Here is a 21,666-nt window from a genome sequence, read left to right as displayed (position 1 = left end):
TGCCCAGGTTCTTTTGGAGGTAGGTGAAATTCTTCTCTGCCCGTAACTCATGATAACGCCCTGATGCCCTCCCCTCTGGCCCTCTCTCCTACATCCGCTTCCCCTCTGCTCTATCTCTGCCTTGTCTTGTCCCTTCTCAATCTAACATGCCAATTGTAATTCTTCTCATTTTTCAAGTTTACCATTTTGATGGTACAGTACTTTTCCCAGTACTTTCCATAGCTCTCTAGTATTCTGTGAAGCATATTTCTGAGAGAGAGAGAGATTTAAAGTCATTTATAAATCTAATTGTAGTGGTCTCTGTTCATAAGCAGCTACTGTGGACACCGAGGAACGTGACAGGGTCCTTTTCCGTGCTATCAAATCAGCATCACTAGTATCACCTAATTTTATTTCCAACTAGTTTTAGGATGTTCATATATTCTCTCCCAATAAAAGAAACATGAGTACTCTGTTCTATACCATCAACTCTATCATCCTCTTCCTCTCCCTGTGGGGTGAGATAGGGAAACAGCCTGCAGAAAGGAAATGCTCCCAGATGGGCAAAGGGCCTGCCAGGCTGCTGCCCCCTGCCCTGCATGGTGTGTGTGGGTGGGTGGGTGGAATGTGAAACCAGAGCAGGCATTCTGGTTCACTCTGCTGGGTCCCTTCTCCCATCTACATCCTCTCCCCTCCCCCGACCGCAAGCCCTACATCCTCTTACCAACCTCCTGACTCACTTTTGAAATCATTTCTCTGTCTGCCGTGTCTATGTGTAAATAGAATGATTTAAATGAATGATTTCATGTTTTACTTCTATATGTTTTTCAATATTTGGTTCAGTTTATATTTCTTGCAGGTACAGTCCTATGTGTTCTTGCAGGTGGAACACAGGTGCTGACATCTGTGTATGTGGATCTGGTTCCAAATGACCTGAAGGGAATATAATGGTAATTCAACATTTGCACATAAATAGAACATATACATATGACAGCTGGGGGGGTACTGTATGTGGAACCATGATCAAGGGTTTTATTTCATACAGATAAAGAAGGGAGGTGATGCGCTGTACGAACAGTGTATCAACTTACATATGGGTCACTGTCAATGACTCCCTTACAAATCACATTATGTCTGACATGCATATGGCACTATGATCTCTTAGCAATGCTGACCATGTTCTACAGGTAACATATGAAAAGAATTGCATGGTTGAAAGTATGGTGAAGCGCTTAAAGAGAGCTGTAACAAAACTTCCTAAAAATCGAGTTTGAAATAACAAATACAATGTTGTGTTTACAGTTTCAAACTCTGATTCAGTAATCTACTTTTAACCTATTACCTGTCTTACTACCTTTATGACAAGAAACCCAGTTTTTTTTATCTTACTGAAGTATTTGGGTTAATGTTTTGTTTTCTGTCATGTTCTGAAATATGTATAATTACAAAATCATTCAAAATATTACTTGTTAAATGATAATGTTTGTTCTATTAGGAGAAGGCTAGAACAATTGGGGGACAAGAAACCAAATCCATAAAGCATTTATTTACAATCTCTTTCCTTATTAGAAATATATATTCTCCTGATTTTGTCCAGTTACGTGCATGAAGTATTTTGAAAAAGGGGAAACAACTCAAAGGGGCCCTTCTTGCGGATTCTGGCTCACAGTGGATCATCGAAGTTAACGATCTCAATTAAATGAAGACGCGGTAGGGTGGGTACTTCCTGGAGTCGTCAAACACCAACAAGAACTGGCGGGGCAGGACCCATCAACCTTCAGCAACAGGCCGAGTTGGCGGCGGAGGCGCGGGCCACGTTCGACTTTGGCAGTGAACACCAAAAGGTGCAGGAAACGTGCACTGGCAGTGCCGCAGGGCAGGCTCCCGGGTGCCGCACCCCCACCCTCCGCCGGGAGCCCCTGATTGGGTCCTCCCCAATCTCTGGCTCCAGCCCGCCCCCGCCCGGGGAAGGTAGCCGAGTTCAGCGCTGACTACCCAGTCCTGGCCGAATATTTAAAGCGGGCAAGTTTTGTTCTTGAGACCACCGACTTTCGCTCCAACGCCAGGAAGACAGCCGACCTCTGACTTAGGAATTTAAAGAGCTGGGCTTGGACTTGGTGAGTTTTGCTTTAAGCTGTCTTCTAATTTGGGCTAGGCTTGAAGGTAAAATCATGGGGGGGGGGGTGATCCCTCCCCAATTGTATTTTTAAAAAAGAACCGCTGTAGGGAAGCTTAGTTTGATGTAAATTAGGGTTTTCTTCTGTTGTGACTTAGGCCCCAGAAGCTCAAGGCTTAAGTGGCGTGACAAGAGATCTTTTAAAAGACTAGCCTGCCCTTAGAACTCTTGGCTCTAAGAATGAAAATCAGATGATCAAAGAACTGCAGCTCGGTCAAAACTTACCCACCGTCTATGCGTAACTGTTGTGTGCTCTGAACGAAAGGATCATTGGTCTAACAAATTCTACTTCCTAATGAAAAGTGTCTGGACACCAGTTTCGCATGGAATTCATATGTGTGATCAGTCGTAACGATAAAAAAAAAATGCTCTGCAGCCCACCGCACCCTAACAGGGGCCGAGGGCCCTCGTGGATGGAAATGTTGTCTTCCCTTCCGGATCACTAAATGGGGGAAGTTCTGGCACGCTTGGAGGGGACAAGCCTCAGCTCCGCGGATGGTTGGTTCTTTGTGCCGGGGACGGGAGACCGACTCCCGTGGTCCGCAGAGAGGGCTCTGGGCTGCCCAGCCTCTGCCCCGCCCCTGCCCCGAGCGGCGGCCCTACTGCACCGCGCCTCCTCACCGGAGCAGCTCTCGGGCTACGGCAAGGGTCGGACTCTCCTTTAGCTTTCTTTGGACCGGGAGAGGTCTCCGAAGGGCGGACAGGGGAAGAAAGGAGAAGGGAGCCGAGAGGAGGTGAAGCCACGCCTGCTCGCATGGGTGGCTCCAGGACTTAAGGTTGGAATGCGCGCCAGGGCCAGGGCGCACGGCTGGAGCAGACACCCGGGCCTTGGCCCTCTGCTCTGGCCGGGACCGCGAGCGGCCCAGACTCGGGAGGCCCTAACCGCCATGGGGCAGGATTGCCCGCCGCCCGCCAGCGGGGCGGGGAAGGGGAGGGCGCGTTCCCTCTCCGGAGCGTCTTTGTTCGCTCTGGCTGGCGGGCGCGGGCGCCCGGCAGCCGACACCCCGGGCCGAGTGCCGCCCGAGTGCGGCAGGTAGGTTGGGGCCCCGGAGCTCCAGTTGGGGTTAAGTTTTCTGGGGCCCAGCGGGTTCCTCGTCCCCCGGGGAGCTCCGGTGAGGCGGATACCGAGACGCAGCGCGGGGATACCGAAGCGGGCCGGAGCGCGGGAGCCCGCGGGCGAACACCGCGCCCTGTGGTTCCCGGATTCCGGATGGGATCCCCAATCGGGCTACCATCCCTGCGCTGCAGGGGTGAATTCGGGTAGAAAGCCTGTGTCGGGCTGGAAATTAGGAAGCCGCCAGACTGGGGAAACCTTCGGCGAGTTACCGACTAGGGAAATGGAGACAAGGAAGTGGGCAGGCAGAGGAAACTGGGAAAGGAGACCTCTTGTTACCGGTAGGTCTTGGCCACTCTATTTTAACTGCCGAATTTTATTTTGTAACCTGAAGTGACAGCCGGTTGCTTACCCAGATACAATATAGGTCAAAGTAGTAACTTTGCATCCGATTCTAACCACACAGCCTATATTTTTTCTTATCCAGTGTTGGTTTTCGTAGGTTATGGGTCATGTTAAAGGGACACCGATGTTGTAACTGCACAGTGTCTGCTGGTGGCTTGTAGCTCTTATTTAGGGTAATTCTCTGATGAAAGTACATCAGTTAGAATTGGATTTGTTCCTCTGTGTCTTTATTTTGGGAACTTTGCCTGGTCCCTATGGGGGAAGGGAGAGAGATGTGAGAAACTGAAATTGACCCAGAAAAGGATGCTCAGATAGTTGTGTTCAGTGGTAGCGCAGAAAAGAGCCCCTCTTGAACTTTCTGAAAGGGAAATTGGTGATTAGCAGCTGAAAAATTAAGTTGAGAAATTAAGTTTCTCAAAAGAAACTTAATGATAGATTTTGTATCTTGTCACATGGGAGGGAGGACTGCTTTATTTGTTCAACTCTTTTTTAATTATTATTTTAAAGCAAGATAAACTCGATACCTGAAAGGTTTACATTAGACACTTTGTATGACCCTTCTGTCTCCTGCTCCTTCTCTCCGTCCCTTCTTCTCCTACAAGCCCCCTCCATTTATTGAGCACTGGGAGGCTAAAGCTGAGGCTGACTCCCTCTAACTCACCTCAGTTCCCCTGGGGCTCACCCCCAACACCTTCTGATAAGGATGAGCTTTATGACAGGGAGAGTTCAGGCTAAAGCTCAGAGAAACTGTTTCCGAGGAAGTGAGAAATGAAGGGTGGTTAGGAAGCATTGGTGCTATTACACACAAATGACTTGCCCAAACAAAAAAGTCCCCAAAACCTCAGAATGTAGAGAATAATTTTCAAAATAAACTGCAGGCTCTAGCAAGTAAAAACGTCACATTACATTTCCTTAAAATGGAGATCAAATTCCCCTTTTATAAAAGATTGATTCAAATAAAAAGATTGTAGGAAAGTGAAATAACTTTCTAATTCTTAAATATAGAACAGCTTGAATAATAACTCTTGGGTTTTGAAATGGGTCATCTTTTAAAATGGGTCACTTTGGCTGGAATCATTGCACTTGGTGACTTTCAAATTGTAGGTAGAGTTCTTTCTCAGGACCAACTGCCCCATAATCTACATAACAGAATATTAGGATGTTATAAGAAAGAAACTGGGAGAAATTCAGAAGGAAGTGGTCTCTTTCTGAAGTAACATTGTATCCTATCTTTTTGGAATTTTGTACATGCTCAATTGAATTGCCCTAAGCTTTGCATTTTATAGCACATTAAACCTTTTTTGGAATATTTCCATAGCCATTATTTTATTCCATTGTTAGAATAATCTTGTTAGGAGCTGCATATATTGTGTTTATGTTCCAGAAATTAAGGCACAACAAATTATTATAAGAGCTCTTCCATTTGCCAGCAAAGATTTAGCCAGAACGATGCAAATTAGGATATTTTTCTTTTTCTTTTTTTAAGAGTTTATTTATTTATTTGACAGAGATCACAACAAGTAGGCAACGTTGAGAGAGAGGGGGAAGCAGGCTCCTTGCTGAGCAGAGAGCCCGATGTAGGGCTCTATCCCAAGACCTTGAGACCATGAACCCAGCCAAAGGCAGAGGCTTAAACCACTGAGCCACTCAGGAGCCCCCCAGGATATTTTTCTTATATTATGTGTGTATGTATATATATATATATATATATATATATATGTATATATATATATATATATATATATATATATATATATAGGAGGTATAAGAATCTTCATACTGAAAGGTAAGAAACTTGATGAGGCGAAATGCAAACTTAGAATAAACAAAAAGTGATTTTTTACTTTTCAATGCTGGAAGTTTAGAGACTGGCTTTTATCTATAACGTATTTTTTAAACTTTGTTTATATTCTGTAGTGAAGGCTTTGATCCTGGAAGACAGTTTTCTACAGAAAGGAATGTTCTACCATGTCTGTAGGCAACAAGTCCCTAAAAGTCCAAGTTCGAAATATTATCACACAGCTTAGATCCAAAAAAAATTTCATATTTTATCTCTTTATTCCTTTTCCTACAATTTTTTCTGCAACTTTTTGATAGTGCTCTAGGCAAAGCAAGTTAAAAAGCTGACTCAGCTTGGGTTTCCTCCATAATTAACAGGGCTTTATAATTTTTTAGCTGTGTCATCTTTGTAGAAATTCTTTTTTTTTAAGTGCTTGTGGGAGCCATATTGTTCTTTCCTATCAAAGATGATGGAAAGGCATGTTCAGCCAATTAGTAATGATGCTACTGTTCTCAGTCTCACCAGTACTTGGGATGTGTTAAGTGCCCCCTTAGCAATCAGATCAGTATTTCTAAAAACTTGTATCTAATAAATATTTTTTTAGAACAATATTAGTGTATAGCTTATCATTTTGAAAGGTGATTAACCCCTAAAGAACATTAGCTACTGACTAATGGTATTGACATTGTACAGATGTATGAACAATTTCTGGAGAGAGGAAATTAGCATAGATTGAACACCTGATTTAGACGACACTTTGTCAAATAAATGGTCTCAAATGATCCTCAGAAAAGACTGTGGCACATTGTTTAGAGCGAAGTCAAACTCATGTGACCAGTAAATGGAAGCAACAGAATATGTCTACTTTTGTTCATGTTCTAAAACTCTTTTCGTTTTTCTACCCAGGTGCCTCAATCAGGTCTGGATTCCAGATTCCACCAGAACACCTGCCTACTCCACTAGGGGGTTATACACTGGAAACATCTCGGAAGCCTTCCCCGCATCCTGCCTGTGGCCTACTACACAGTATGTGGTAAATTCATATTTGTTTAATTAATTAAATGTAGGCACTACCTACTTTTGGGGCTGTTCCACCTAATGCCTGCAACAGGTAGATATTTAAATAAATGTTACTAATCTATTATAATAAATGTTGATTGAGACTTGAATGTTAAATATACATCTTGTATTTTACACCATTATTTTTTGTATTCTGTAAACTCTCAGTCAAATGTTACTTCCAAATACAATAGAATAGGACATATGAACTGCCATTGGACAAGAAGCCTGTATGTCTAGTTCATATAATAGGTTTATACCAGGTTATGCTGTCACCCTATATTTAAGATTTTATTTATTTTTATTTAGAGAAGGAACACGTGTGCAGCAAGCAGTGGGGGTGGGGGAGGAACAAAGGGAGAGGAAGAATCTCAAGCAAACTCCATGCTGAGCATGGAAGCCCACTGCAGGGCTCAGTCTCATGACCCTGAGATCATGACCTAAGCCAAAATCAAGAGTCACATGTTTAACTGACAGAGCCACCCAGGTGCCCTGTCACCCTATTGTTAAATCACTGTTTTTCATATCATAATATTACCTCAGACGTGCCTTTCATTTCATCCAATGCTTATTCATCAAATAGTTGGACTCTCTGAGTCCTGTACTTTTTGCTCTCCTCTCCTTCCCTCCTCACTTCTTGACCCCCTTCTGCCCTTAAATCCCCCAGTCTTCTTTGTGGAGGAAAGATTTTCTGCACCCAAAGGACACAAACTCACGTCGCCTTTGCCTATTCTCTTATGCTACTGGGACCAAGAAAAAGAAGGAGGGAAAACTGAGACAGAAGGTTAAAGAAAGGGTGGGTTACAGAGAGAGTGAGAACAAGCTCTGACAAAAGGCAGGCGATAGTAAAATGTAAATGACTGCAGACTTCAAGGAAGCAGATTCTTTGCCTTGGTGGGTGCTTCTCTTGGCCCTGCCCCTCTCACTTCCCTGTCCTCCCATCCTGATGGACGCTGTAGGAAAAGCAGCTGGCCAGTGCCAGGGAGGAAGGCAGGTGCGGAGCTCAGGGACAGGACCTCCTGGAACCCATCAGCTGCTTCTGAGCTTCCACAGATTCTGGAATTAACCCATCAGCTGCTTCTGAGCTTCCACAGATTCTGGAATTTTGGAGGTTACGTGGTCAGCCCCATGTCTGGGTGCCTCAGTTTCTCCTGCAACACAGGGAGAGCTTTCTCCCTCATAGGTTGCTGTGAGGCTTAAAGAGTCTCTATAGAACTTAAAGCACTCAGAACAGAGCCCAGAGCACTGTAAACACTCTTAGGCTAGCAACTGTTGCTAGAGTGGGCAAAAGGAGAAATTTGTTTCTTAACTAGGCAAGAACAAAACTGACAAGAATTGTATTTAAAAGAGCAAGCGGCCCTGTCCACACAAACAACTATGCCTCAGGAATCAGTACAGAAGGTCGAGCTTAGAGAATCAAGTGTTTTACCTCCCTGAGACCTACTTTGTATTTCTGCTTTTTTGTTTGTTTCAAATTCTGTTACCAGGAATTTTCAGTCACTTTTAATGTAACTCCTCTGAAATATAATAATACTCTATAGACCCTCACCACCAGTTTCCTTAGTGCTTGTCTTTACTTAGGGCCTGCCTTTACTTGTTTGCTCATTTGGTATTTCCTTGTCTTTTTTTTTTTTTTTTTTCCCTATAACCGGCAAACAGAAATCCACACCCGTGTTTAACTTATAAAGAAACATATAATTTAGTTTATATAGATGGGGAACTTGTTACTAGATTCACACTGTGGGTTTTAGAACTAATTTTTCCCTCTGTCCCACATCCATGCTTGCTACAAGTTGTAATTTAGAGTCTTTGGGTAACACTGAATCCAGAACTAACTCTGTATTGTTTCTGGATAGATAACAACTCTAGGTGGTTTCTGATCTCTGCCAATGGCTTCAGCTAAATTTTTATAGCTAAAGTCACAGCCACAAAAACACCTAAAGACCCCAACTGGGTAGAATTTTTCCTTTTTTATAGGCTTTATATTGGAAACACTCAAATATGGATTAAAAAATAAATACCAACTGAGGGAATATTTAATTTTTCACACTTAAGATGTGAGTTGTAAATTCAAATTTTGGGTTGTTACCTTCCGTTTTGAGCAAACAGAATAGGCAGTTTGTACTAAACCATACCCAGTTGTGTTACTCACCACCAATGACTATAATGAATTTAACTAAGAAAAATGTAGGAGAACAAATTACAGCATTTACCATAAATTTAGGGCTAAACCTGATTTCCTTTAACATGGCAGCTGGGCTCTTGAGGACTGGTCCTAGCTCTCTTTAGGGGGAATAGATGGTTAGAACAAGCCAGGAAAATAATGCTTGGAATGAAGAGCAAAATGCCACCTAAGGATGGATAGAAATGTCATATTTCTTCCCTTTGAGTTATGCCTGGACAGGAACCAAAACTGTCTCATATGGGACTATAAGTAATACAACTTTAAATATCAAGTGTTGAAGTACTCTGGCTTTTTTTTTTTTTTTTTTTTTTTAAACTGATGTACTGAAGGAACATCCTTAGTTTATAATTATACTTTTATGACCTTTAAGTTTTGTGCCGTAAATGAGTGCCTCCCCTGCCTCTCCCTGAAAATGTGCTCTACCAAGGGGATGGAAAGGGTTGGCGAGCCTGGGGATCCGGGAAGAGGGGGCCCACATGGGGATGAGAAGGGACAATACATGTGATGTCTTCTCCTTTTTCTGTGGGCAGGAGGGGAAGCCCCAGCTAAGAGTGAGGGGCACAGACAGAGGGAGAAGATTGAGCATGGCTGATGAGGGGACTGGAGAGAGAGAGAAGGTCCAGGACAAGTGAAGTCTCCTCATATAGCATTGAGCCCTCTGCCCACAGCTCGATATCACCATCTGTAGTAACACAGTCTGCCCAGGGGGTTATGCCTCCCCTGCAGCCTAAAGGCAGGAAGGACCCGAGATCTGGTGTCGTTGGGGTGGAAGAGCAGGAACCAAGGAGAGGGGGACAAAGGTGCCAGATGATTCTTCATCTGAGACAGGCAGGTGGGGAAGAAGGAAGGTCAGGCGATTGCCGGATGGGGTGGGAGTGTTAGGGAGCAGGTAAGGGGTGGGCAGAGGATTCTGGGAGATTATTTAAGAGGCTGTGGTTGAAGAGCAATCAGACCAGAGAGTGCGAACTGGAATTTGAAATTTCAAAGGAAACGCAGTTGTAGGTGAAGCCACCTAAATGACTTTCTTACCAGTAAGTTGAGTGTGTGGGAGGGTAAGTGAAAAAATGGTATACCCTTCATAACATAAGGGCTCCTTAGACTTGAGTGTTGCAGGTCTACTAAGTAAGACTTGGAAATACAGTTTCTCTAAGAATAGATGTTGGTGATCTATGACAACAATGGCCAGAAACAATGGTCAAAAACAGACGGTTGGAAGCAAAAACAAATACATTTTGAATTCAAACCCACGGGCTTTCTCTAGTTCCCTTCCTCAGCCTTCAGGTCTCAGATTCAGTGTTGCTCCTCCTGGAAGTTGCCTCCCCTGCTCCACCCACCCCCATTTCTCCCCTCCTGACTCCCAGCACAGACCCCACTCTTTGCCCCAGGGCTCTCCTCCTGCCTAGAGCACCATCAGGGGCCTTAATCTTTCCTGCCCTAGGACTGTCACCCTCTACTGTTCTTTACCTCATCTTAACTTTCTATGAATTAGCCCTTGTTAAAATAGGTCCTTTTTAGGGGCGCATGAATGGCTCAGATGGTTAAGCATCTGCCTTCGGCTTAGGTCATGATCTCCAGGTCCTGGGATGGAGCCCTGAGCCCTGCATCTGGCTCCCTGCTCAGTGGGGGAGTCCCTCTGACCCTCCCCCTGCTTGTGCTCTCTCTGCCTTTCTCTGTAAAAAAAAAAAAAGAAAGAAAGAAAATAGTTCCTTTTTAGAAGAAATAACCGTCTGAAGTTTTACAGAATTTGTACAGTATTCTCTTTCATTTGTCAAATGATATTACCTAGTCCTTGAACTCAAACCTGCGCAGATAAATTGAGATGCCACATAAATATACACATGCATGCACGGGCACATCAAGTAAAACACACACATGCACACAGACGCGGAAAGTGAAATACACACAGCATTTATGTGCGCATAAAGTAAAATCAGATGTTTCCTTTTCTTCCTCCTCCCGCTCCTCCTTCCCCTGAGTTTCCTTCCTCGGGGCCCCTCTGCTCCTCTCTGGTCCTCCCAGCAGCCACCTTCCTTATGCTCAGAGCACTACCCCCTCTGCAGTCCTGCTGCCTCCTCCAGTCCAGACCCCCTGGACTGCCCCACCTGCTGTCTCTCTCACACCTCTGCTCAACACCAGCCGAAACCCAGACACGCTGTCCTCACTCCTAACTCAGGAAACCAGCTGGCCCTCCTGTGTGGCTAATGCTGGAAACCAGATGTCCCCCTCCTCCTTTCCTCCCATCCCAGGCCACTCAGCAGGGAGTGCTGGGTTTGTTTTCCTCCAAAGGGTCTTCCTTACCCCTGACTTCCCTCCTCACTTCTACCACCCTAGACCAGGCCTCCTCACCTCACTCTGCTTCAGTGTGAGGCCCCGAGGGAGCTGGGGGCCCCATCTCCAGGCATCCCCCATCCATCCCGAGTGCCACCACCGGCGTAGTCCCTTCAGATGATGCTTAGTGCATGCATATTGACAAGGCAGTTTTCGTTCAAACAAAAACTGAAACATCTGTGACTTCTTGCTGCCCTCGGCACACGGTGACTCCTCTGCCTCATTTTCAAGGTTCCCGACCATAAGCAGGCCCCAATCTCTCTGCTTTCAAATACCTGCTTGTATCTCAAATATTTGTGATGTTATTTTTTTTCCTTTCTTGCCTGAAACAGATTGCTTCTTTTCCTGTAACCATCTAAATCCTGTTCATCCTCAGGCCCTCCTATCCTGCTGTCACTGATCTCTACTACCAGGCACTTGTCTTTTTTGCCTAGAGTTGGTATTGTCTAAATTAGTGCTGTGACGCTATCTGCAATTTACTATGATCTGCTGCTTTTTGTCCTTGGAACTGAGTTTTCAAGTGGGCATCCTGAGTCTTGTCTCAGCTAGACTGTAGATGCTTTCAGAGAGGAGACTCTGAAATACTACTGCATGACTCCCACCACACCCAACTGGCATAATGATTCCTTAGCAAATACTCACATACTTGATTTGTTGAAAGGTTGAACACTGAGGTTGTTTGACTTGAACTTAAAATGTAGGCCTCACTATCGTGATTAAAACTTCAAAATTTTCATCAGGTTTTGTATAGTATTTCAGGATCCACTAAAGTAGACTCAACATAGAAATGGGTTACCAGCAAGAACAAAGTAGAAAAAAAAATCAAGGGTCATCTAGGGTTACTTGTAGTCCCTAGTTGTTTCTGGAAGAGTTTAAAGAGTTCTCTTGTGAAGAAATATTCTTGAGTAACTGTGGGGCACAGCTCCCAGACTGAAAAGCATTTGGGGTAGGGTCAGCCATCTTCTTTTCTGATGTTCCTATTCTTTATTCTTCTGGCTACTTCTCTCTAATAGGAAAGAAAATTCCAAGAGAATCTGCTCCTTCTTTTTAGTCCAAATAGAAGCAAACCCAAGTTATAGTCCAAATATTTGCATACAGGTCTTGCTCAATGGAGGAATGGGTTACATCCCAGTAAACCCACTGTAAGTTGAAAATACTGGAAGTCAAAAAAGCATTTATACACCTAACCTACCAAACAGCATAGCTTAGCCTAGCCTGCCTTAAATGTGCTCAGAACATTTATATTAGCCTACAGTGGGGCAAAAGCATCTAACACCAAGTGTATTAGATACGAAAATGCTGAATAGCTCATGTAATTGAATACTGTAGTGAAAGTAAGAAAGAGAATGGCTGTAAGTGTAGTGCTTGTTTACCCTCATGATAGCCTAGCTGACTGGGAGCTGCAGCTCGCCGCTGCTGCCCAGCACCACCAGAGACTATCACATGGCATATCACTGGCCTAGGAAGAGATCAAAATTCCCAATTTGAAGTATGGTTTCTACTGCATGGTGCTTTCACACCATCATAAAATACACAAATCGTAAGTCGGGGACTGTCTGTATTTGCCTCTGAGCAGTTCTTTGTCCTGTTCTCTCCTGTAGTCTTTCCTGTTTCCTCTTCCCAGCAAGACTCTGAAGTCATCTGTAATTTTTCCATCCCCTAGATAACAATACATTGACATTCACCCCCAATCTGCAGATGAAGTCACGAACTCAGAGTGCAGGGAGGGTGGCTGAGTTGCACAGTGAACCTGGCCCCCAGTGGGGGTGGCCCTGGGGCTTGCAGCCTGGGGCCTGGTCCCTGCACTGCGCACTGTGCACTGTGCACACAAAGGAAGCTGCAGGCACAGCATTCTGGTGGGCTGGTTCCTGAGCTCACAGGCATTATCTGGCTCCTCTGTTCCCTGGCAGGCCCAGCATTTTCTCTCCAGCTCCGGCAGGCCTGTGGGTTTCTCTGTGGTGGCCTCCCCTCCCTTTGGAGCCGGAAGCTAGAAGATGTGTTTGCGACAAGCCCAAAGGCTCTGTGTGAAACAGAAGAGGGGAGTCCATGAGTGTGCGTGGTGCCCACCGGCAAAGCCAGGGCTGGCGGGCAACGCTGTTTGGTTCTGATTCATGAATTTAGACCATGGAAGGGCCTTTTGCTTCTGGTCGGGCAATGCTGCCTAGGGACTATGTTCGATTTGGAGGAGTTTGGGGGTTCTTTTGTTATAAAAGTGAAGCTGGGTACTGCCAAAGAGTAGTTCACCTTTCCTAATCGCCCCCTCATCAGATCAGTCCTATCAGTGGGCTTTGGTTATGACTGGTATAAATGACAGCTAAACAATTCAAGCTGCTGAGGTGGGAGGAATCTTGTTTTAGAATTGCACGTGCTGTTCTGAACCTAACTAAGTAGTGTGGGTTGTTGGCTTTGCAACAGGTTCTTTGTCATTTTTTTCAGAAACTGTTTTGACTCTTTGAGATCAATGGGGAACGGGTGAAGAAATATAGGGAAATAAGGTAAATACACATGTATCAGGGGTGGGGAGCAGGGGGATAAATGCATGTTCTGGGCTAGTTGCTAGAATGCATGCTAGCAGCAGAACACACCAACCAAAGGAGTAATAGGCCCCATTCATTGGAGAGATACTAGGGCCTCTGTGAGTCAAGTGTTTATGTGGGTGTTGGAGGAGTCAGGCCTGTGGGCTGATTGTCTAGCAAGAAGCTCAGACTTGTAAACAACTGGGAATAGGTGCAAAGTGAGCTGACATTGCAACATTATGAGTGCAGCTGCTCAGAAATGAGAAGCTGGTTTTGCCTGCAGTTCCAAAGGTTATTCTTTGTGTCTTGCCCAGGGTCTGTTGGAATAGAAACTGCAGATTAGTTTCAATTGATAATTTTCTTAGAATTCTTAAACAGTTAGGGGATCTTAAAATCTGCCCTTAAGAATTCTCTGCTGTTTTACATTAAGCATCCAGTTCTAGAGGCAGAAGGGGATATCCGCCCTCACAGGGGGATCCTTATCTAAGTGAGCACTATTAAGACCAAGAGGAAGTGTCCCCTCCCCCCTGAATGAAAGTGATTCTGCAAAGTTTACGCAGATGCCACCATCAGAAACTGATGTTAGCCACCATCAGAAACTGATGTTTCCCACTGTCTTTTCCATTCTACTCTAGAGGATTCGGTCCACCAAGACCAGCCAAACCAAGAGGGGAAATTACTAATTCTGATCTATCCCTTGCTCTGTTGATGGTAAAGCACACACACAAAAAATACATTTTACATTACAACCTGAAGCCACATATACATAAAACTGAAAGTTTCACAAAATGATACTTAAACTACTTTCAGTGCATTATGCCATTCTCTATTTTGTTCTTTTTCTTTTCCTTTTTTAAATACTGGTTGTGACTTCCTCAGAGGCACTAGCAAGTTTTAAAATCTATACCCTATGAGATAAGATGATTATCTCTGGACAAAGTCTCCATGAGGGTTGGCTCTGATCTCCCATACTCCTTGGACTTTTGCATGCCTGGTCTTTGCTGTTACAGCCCAACATGGAGTAACTTTGGCAGATAGGTAACACAGCTATATGTAAAGGGCCAGAAGCTGGGAAGGAATTCCCATAGCCAAGGTTAGCCCAGCAGAGCAGGGTGCTCTCAATGTATGCAGTTGGTTTCATAGCACGGCCAAAGGGCGGGGGACTTGAGGTTGAGATCTTTGAGCACAAATGCAGAGCCTTTTTCCTGGGGCTTGTGATGTAGGCTCAGCTACCCAGCCAGCCTGGACTGAGTGGAGCTTGCGTTGTCTTTTCCCTGTCAATCTGAATCTCAGGCGACTGATATGTTAACCCTGAGGGGAGAGAGTATTTCTCTAGGCAAAAGGATGTATCTTACTTCAGATAAGCCATGAGGGACAGAGTACTTGAGGACAGGAGGTGCTGTCTCCTAGTCATGAAAGAAAGGGGAGGACATGTGACTGACTGGGCCTCCTGACCCCAGTTCTTCCCAAGTGACCAGCTGTTTGAGTGAAGGATGTCTCCACCCCTACCATGGTTCTTTGTACCAACATTCAGAGAATGCCTACCAGGTCAGACACTGACCTGCATGCTGAGGGCAGGGTGTCTATGACATCATGCCCTAGTCACAGAGTTCACAGTGTAATTGGCAGAGACAGTTAAATTTAAAAAGTCAGTCCGGGAAGATGGGTGCAAGAATGTGCTGTGGTAATACAGGAAGCCACATCTTTGGTGGTAGTGCTGGAGGGTGTCCTCAATTCTGACTTCCCAGAAAAGGATGCCTATAGAATTTAGTGAAGATTATATTATACTACTTATTAGCAAAGAGAGCAGCGCTCAGCAGGCCACAGGATTGTGGTACAAAGGCTGCCACGTGTGAACTAGCAAGCATGGCTGAGCTTCCAGCCAGCACTCCGGTACTGACAACTGTTAGAGAGAACGTCTGAAGGGGGTGAAGGAGCTCAGTTAGTCTCATGGTTAGATCTGAGTTTTATTTTTATTTATTATTTTTTAAAAGATTTTTATTTATTTATTTGACAGAGAGACAAAGAGACTGCGAGAGAGGGCACGCAAGCAGGGGGAGTGGGAGAGGGAGAGGGAGAAGCAGGCTTCCCGCCAAGCAGGGAGCCCGATGAGGGGCTCGATCCCAGGACCCTGGGATTATGACCTGAGCCGAAGGCAGATGCTTAAAGACTGAGCCACCCAGGCACCCCTAGATCTGAGTTGTGGAAAGGTCATTCTAGGGTAGTGGATGGGTCGGTCGGGGATCGTTTTGGCTGCTGCACTCGTCTGGGTGAGAGGTGATGGAAACAGGAAGAGGTGAAGAGAGATTTAGAAGAAACAATTCACAGGATTAAGTAACTGGCTATGGAATGGAGGAAAAGGAGGACTTTCAGATTTTTGGCACAGATGCATGAACTGCAGTCAGACGCAAAGAAAGAGAAAATGGCAACAGCAGGTGTTAGGGGAGAAGACCGTAGAAGGGATGAGAAATGGCACTGGAGTGTCCCTGTGTGCAAGGTAATTATCTATCTACCTCCCTCTATCTATATTTCTGTGAATATTCCCACTTAACTTGCATAAGGACTGAGTTAAATGGGGTCATCCCAGTTTTTCAGATTCCTGGATTAGATGCACGCCGCAGGGCAGTGGGAGAGCCAGCGCTGGTGTTCACATTGCCAGACTACAAAGACAGTGCTCTTTGGCTATAACCCTGTGCCTTCCTGGTTTGAATGTACTAAATTTGAGATGCCTGTTGAGTTTCCAAATGAAAAAGGAGGAAGAGGACTATATAGATGTGGGGCTCACGAAGTTATTTTGGTTTGAGAGAGTTTGGGCTGTGCTTTTTGAAAATGTATCTCGACTCCCTGATTTACAAACCTTGATTTTTTAAAACAAAATCTTTTTCTTACTCCTGTCTTGTCTGGGGCAAGCTTTAATGAATTTTAACTGTTACGAACTTTCTTTTCATCATTCATCTATTTTGCCTTGAACTATATACAGGCATAATCTTGGAGACACAGCAGGTTTGGTTCCAGACCAATCACAATAAGGCAAATATCATGATAAAGCAAGTCACATGAATTTTTTGATCTCCCAGCACATACAAAAGTTATGTTCACACTATACTGTGATCTGTGAAATGTGTCTTAAAAAATATACATACCTTAATTAAAAAATGGTTTATTGCTAAAAAATGCTAACCATCATCCAGGCTTTTACTGAGTCACAGTCACCTGATCACAGATCACCGTTACAAATATAATAACGAAAACATTTGAAATACTATGAGAATCATCGAAATGGGACATAGAGACATGAGGAGAGCAAATGCTGTTGGAAAAATGGCAATCCGTTGCTTGACGCAAGGTTGCCACAAACCTTCAACTTGTAAGAAAGGTGTTGTGCCCTAAAACAAGGGGTCCCCGCTGCTCCTTTCATCCTGGCTGCACTGTAGATCAGTATATTCCTGGACACACCCATGTGAGATTGTGAACTTCAAGTGTATAGGCTCATAGCCATTTGGGAGGCTTTTTATTTTTTAAGGTTAAGATGAGGAAAGGGTCTCCGTATGCTGAAGGGGAGGACAGTAGGGAGTGAATGGTTCTTTCCCTTTCCCTAGCCTCCTCCTGCCCCCACCAAGAAATAAAGATCTGTATGCCCCTGCTAAACATGAGCTGCCTCTCATCACCTTCTGTCCACATCTGGCACGTTACATTTCATTTTGAAGAACAAAAAGTTGTTTCTTCCTTTTTGGTCACTCTCACCCATTCACTTGGCATCTTTTTTCTTCTTGACTCTAACAGGTGGCACTTTACTCTCACAGAAGGAGGCCCATGGACTAGTGACACGAGGCCTGTCACCTAAGTCAGTGAAGGATGCCGGTGTGGAAACACTCTGACGGACCAGTGTCCTCCTCCTTCTGCGTGTTCCACTCTTTCGCAATCTCAGAAAAAATGGCATGAAAAGACAGTATTTTGTGACACGAGAAGCTCCTACTTTTCTAATGACGGACGTGTATTAAGATGGACATCTGTTCTACATGGTACCACGTTCTACGGTCTCGAAGGAGCAAGCGCCCATTTAAAACCAACCCTAAGTAAAAACGGAGCTGCATGGATGTCAGAATGTTTGTGAGTGGCAGAAGAGTAAAAAAATGGCAGTTCATTCAGTTATTTGCCACTTGTTTTATACTAAGCCTCATGTTTTTTTGGGGACCCATCGATAATCACATTGTGAGCCATATGAAGTCCTACTCTTACAGATACCTCATAAATAGCTATGACTTTGTGAATGATAGCCTGTCTCTTAAGCATAGTGTGGATGGGGTGACTCGCTACCAGTACCTGATTAACCATGAGGAGAAATGTCAGGCACAAGACATCCTCCTGTTACTGTTTGTAAAAACTGCTCCCGAAAACTACGATCGACGTTCCGCAATTAGAAAAACGTGGGGCAATGAGAAGTACGTTCAGTCTCAACTTAATGCCAACATCAAAACTCTGTTTGCTTTAGGGACACCTGCTAACCCACTGATGAGAGAAGAACTGCAGAGAAAACTGGTCTGGGAAGATCAAGTGTACAGTGATCTAATCCAGCAAGACTTTGCTGATTCTTTCTATAATCTTACTCTTAAATTACTTCTGCAGTTCAGTTGGGCAAACAGCTTTTGTCCTCATGCCAAATTCCTTATGACAGCTGATGATGACATATTTATTCATATGCCAAATCTTATCGAATACCTTCAAAGTTTAGAAAAAATTGGTGTTCAGGACTTTTGGATTGGTCGGGTTCATCGCGGAGCTCCTCCTGTGAGAGACAAACGCAGCAAATACTATGTCCCTTATGAAATGTACCAGTGGCCGGCTTACCCTGACTATACTGCTGGAGCTGCCTACGTGATCTCTGGCGACGTAGCCACCAAAGTCTACGAGGCATCACAGACACTTAACTCTAGTCTTTACATAGATGATGTGTTCATGGGCCTCTGTGCCAATAAAATGGGGATAGTACCACAACACCATGTGTTTTTCTCTGGGGAAGGGAAAACTCCTTATCATCCCTGCATCTACGATAAAATGATGACATCTCATGGACACGTACAAGACCTTCAGGACCTCTGGAGGGATGCCACAGACCCCAAAGTCAAAACAATTTCAAAAGGGTTTTTTGGTCAAATATACTGCCGGATAATTAAGATAGTTCTCCTCTGCAGACTGACCTCTCTTAACACGTATCCTTGTAGGGCCGCCTTTGTCTAATGGTACTTGAATGTTGTATGTTTTCACTGTCACTGAGCCAAACCTGGGTGAAAAAACTTTATGTATTTGTTGATACCTTAAGTAAAATGAGTATGAAAAAACGAAGAAATATTTTGAAAACCCAGTCTATCAGAATGTTTCTTTGATTCTAGAAGCTATTCAGTGTAACTTATCTACTTCATGGCCCAAATTCATTTCAAGGAATTTATATTTAGAAAAGGGTTATGGAGACAAAACTAAAGGGAAACTCAAGTTCTCAATCGATGCCACGTGTATATTTGAGGCATAGAGAAGTTATTAAGGTGCCTTGGTGTTAGAGTAAGTGCTTTTGGAAAATACTAAGTGAATGTAAAGTACAACATTTCAAAGAAATGAGTATGTTGTCAGACCAGATTTACAAATTAGTTTTCACTGGAGAGCATGTGACTGGGGGAGATGGGAGCAGCAGAGGATTGGCATAGGAGAAAGTACTTGAACCTGAAAAGAAAGTTCCTGTTCTTCAGAGGGGACTTATAAAAATGTACACAATTTCTTTAGAAACAGCCAAATCAATTATTGTCACATCCCTGTAGCTAACTTACCTATATAGTATTAGAATCATTTAAAATATATTTATATCATTTTCCAAAGTGTAATGTGAAATTTGAGCTGTCATTCGCTCTGGCCTAACTGGTACTTCATGTGAATTTTTTGATTATTAGAAATGACACAAAACATGGGCAGTTTATTGCTCACAAGGTCTTTATCTAGGGAGAAATCATTGTTCATTCAAATCAGCCAATTTTAATGAATTTTTCAGCTGGTTTTTAAATATTCAATATCAGCCTATTTTTAAGGTAGTTATTTGAATGTAGTTTGCAGAGAGGAATATAATAATGGAGAGGACTTCAAAAAGAAAGAACATTAAATGCCTCTTTTCTCCTTTTCTGTAATTTAAAAAATAAAATTCTTAGTGTGTAAATTATTGTGATGACGAAAATTAGCCTATCCCTCCCCAACAACATCTCCTAAACCACAGTACTTTGTCAGATTCTAAAATCAAGAGTATTCAACATCAAATCAAAGCTATCCTACCTTAAAAAAAAAAAAATCAGTTCTTTCATCAAAATGATTATCAGAGGTGTCATCAATTTTGAAATACCTCACATTGGAAAGCAGAACGAAGTGATAGAAATGTCACCAGAATGAGGTTTAAAATATTTACGAAGCTTCCTATTCAAAGAGATGTGGCTGAGCTCTGAAAGAGTAAGTTGCGTTCATCTCACAGGGCATGATAGAAATTTGGTCATGATGCAAAACCTCCCCTCACTACAGAAAGGACTAGGTGACGACTATTGTCACGGGGATTATACGACGTCCAAAATGGTGACTTCAGCAAAAGCAGTTGAACTGACTGTAAAACCTCTGTTTCTGCAGAGGTGACTGTTAGGGAAAACTAAGATGTCTCATTTCATTAGATGAGGTCTGAAACATGCAGAATATAAAACTGAAAGAATTGGCAAACAATTGGAGGACGATACATACTGTAATTTTTTGCAGATAGCTTTTTAATGTTTACAGGAATTTTTTGTTAATTTTTTTTCTATTTTGAAAATTGAGGCTTGTTTACATTGATTGCTCAGATTAATTTAGGATTTTTAACTAATGTCCAAACTACGGTGTCAACCATTCTGGGCTTGTAGTGACTTTCAGAGTAGGTTCAATGTTTTTAGATCATGACAGTTTCAATTTTCTGACCAATTTTAAGACCTGTAGATAACAAAATCACATTTTGACAAAGCTGGTTTACAATTAATTTTTATTAGTTGATTCTTTAATAATCGTTTGCCTTTTGGCCATACATATCCTGGGTATCTATACTTGTAACTGTTTAAATTTTCCATTGGTTGAAAACATAAGTGTCTCTCTGGCCATTGAGATGGTCTTGTTTACAGCAATACTTTTGTGAAAAAATTATTTATTTGCAAAAGAGCTCCCCTCAACTGTGTTCATCTTATTTTTGCTTAGAATAGAATGGAACAGATTTAAATTTAAAGGAAATATGAAGGCACTTCCTTTTTTAATAAGAAGGAAATTGCTAGATGCTTCCTTCGTTCGATATAAAGTACTGAGAAGAATATTTGTAAATAAAAGGATTCCAGCCTTTTAAAAAAAGAAGGAAAAAATATTTTTGGTGCTTTAATGCAGGGCTGTCTCAAAAATCGTCAACAAAGGGATACTGAACTATCAGAGTGGATGGTCACTTGAGTTAGACGATGGTTGTACACAGTGTTAATGCTAAAAACTTTTTACCTCTTGGTTGGTTTGCATCTTTTTTCCATATTATTAATTTTATACCAGTATGTTAAATATTTATATTATTTTGAATTTTGCTCTTGTATGGCAAAATAATTAGTGAGTTTTTAAAAATAAATCTGTGATTTCCAATAAAGAACTTGAAAATTGTCAGATGTGTATTTGCACAAATTTTTTAAACTCCTGTATGTGAACCCCATTTGTTTATATAATCAACTTGTTCTGTTTAATGTCAGGGAGGTCTGTAGTCTACAGTCTTAATCCTGTTGCTGTTCAGACCTGCTGCTGTGCCCAGGACAGAGGATTATTTTGTCCTCTCTCATGGAACCACCTAAAATGCTTCTTTAGTTTGTTAAATGACGTATGCTGGAAGGTCTAAGTTCGGGGAAGTCTTTTCTAATCAATTGTTCAGGAAAGAGATGAAAACCTGCAGCCATGGGGCCATCAAACACCATTGGAAAGGGTTACATTTTCCTTTTATTTGCTATCATTACGTGTTGGAAAGTAGATTCACATTAACTCTAGTCTTTGAAAGTCAGGAACGTTCTTAGGCCTCCTTCTATCCGAGTGCTGCTTCTGTATATTTGTACATAGTATGTTTTCCTCTGCTTTTTACCCGATTCCTGCTCAGTTCTTAGCCTAAGATACAGT

At 43.1% G+C, this 21,666-nt stretch overlaps 2 protein-coding genes across 5 annotated transcripts in view; one reads left to right on the top strand and one right to left on the bottom strand.

Annotated features, from left to right (window-relative positions):
* LOC111151235 (MCF.2 cell line derived transforming sequence-like 2) overlaps positions 1-21,666 on the bottom strand; it is a 282,214-nt gene that overhangs the window by 73,539 nt on the left and 187,009 nt on the right. The gene's annotated exons all lie outside the window — the stretch shown is intronic.
* Positions 1,768-21,151, top strand: LOC111151247 (UDP-GlcNAc:betaGal beta-1,3-N-acetylglucosaminyltransferase 5). The gene is made up of 3 exons (XM_022509110.1): positions 1,768-2,096; positions 6,314-6,420; positions 17,266-21,151. The coding sequence occupies exon 3, from the start codon at positions 17,575-17,577 to the stop codon at positions 18,718-18,720; it is 1,146 nt and encodes a 381-aa protein (XP_022364818.1). The 5' UTR covers positions 1,768-2,096; positions 6,314-6,420; positions 17,266-17,574; the 3' UTR covers positions 18,721-21,151.

The sequence above is a fragment of the Enhydra lutris genome, unplaced genomic scaffold (genome assembly GCF_002288905.1).
Source record: "Enhydra lutris kenyoni isolate GAN:26980312 unplaced genomic scaffold, ASM228890v2 scaffoldscaffold2, whole genome shotgun sequence".
Classification (NCBI taxonomy): Eukaryota; Metazoa; Chordata; class Mammalia; order Carnivora; family Mustelidae; genus Enhydra; species Enhydra lutris.
This window is presented reverse-complemented; position numbering and strand designations above follow the sequence as displayed.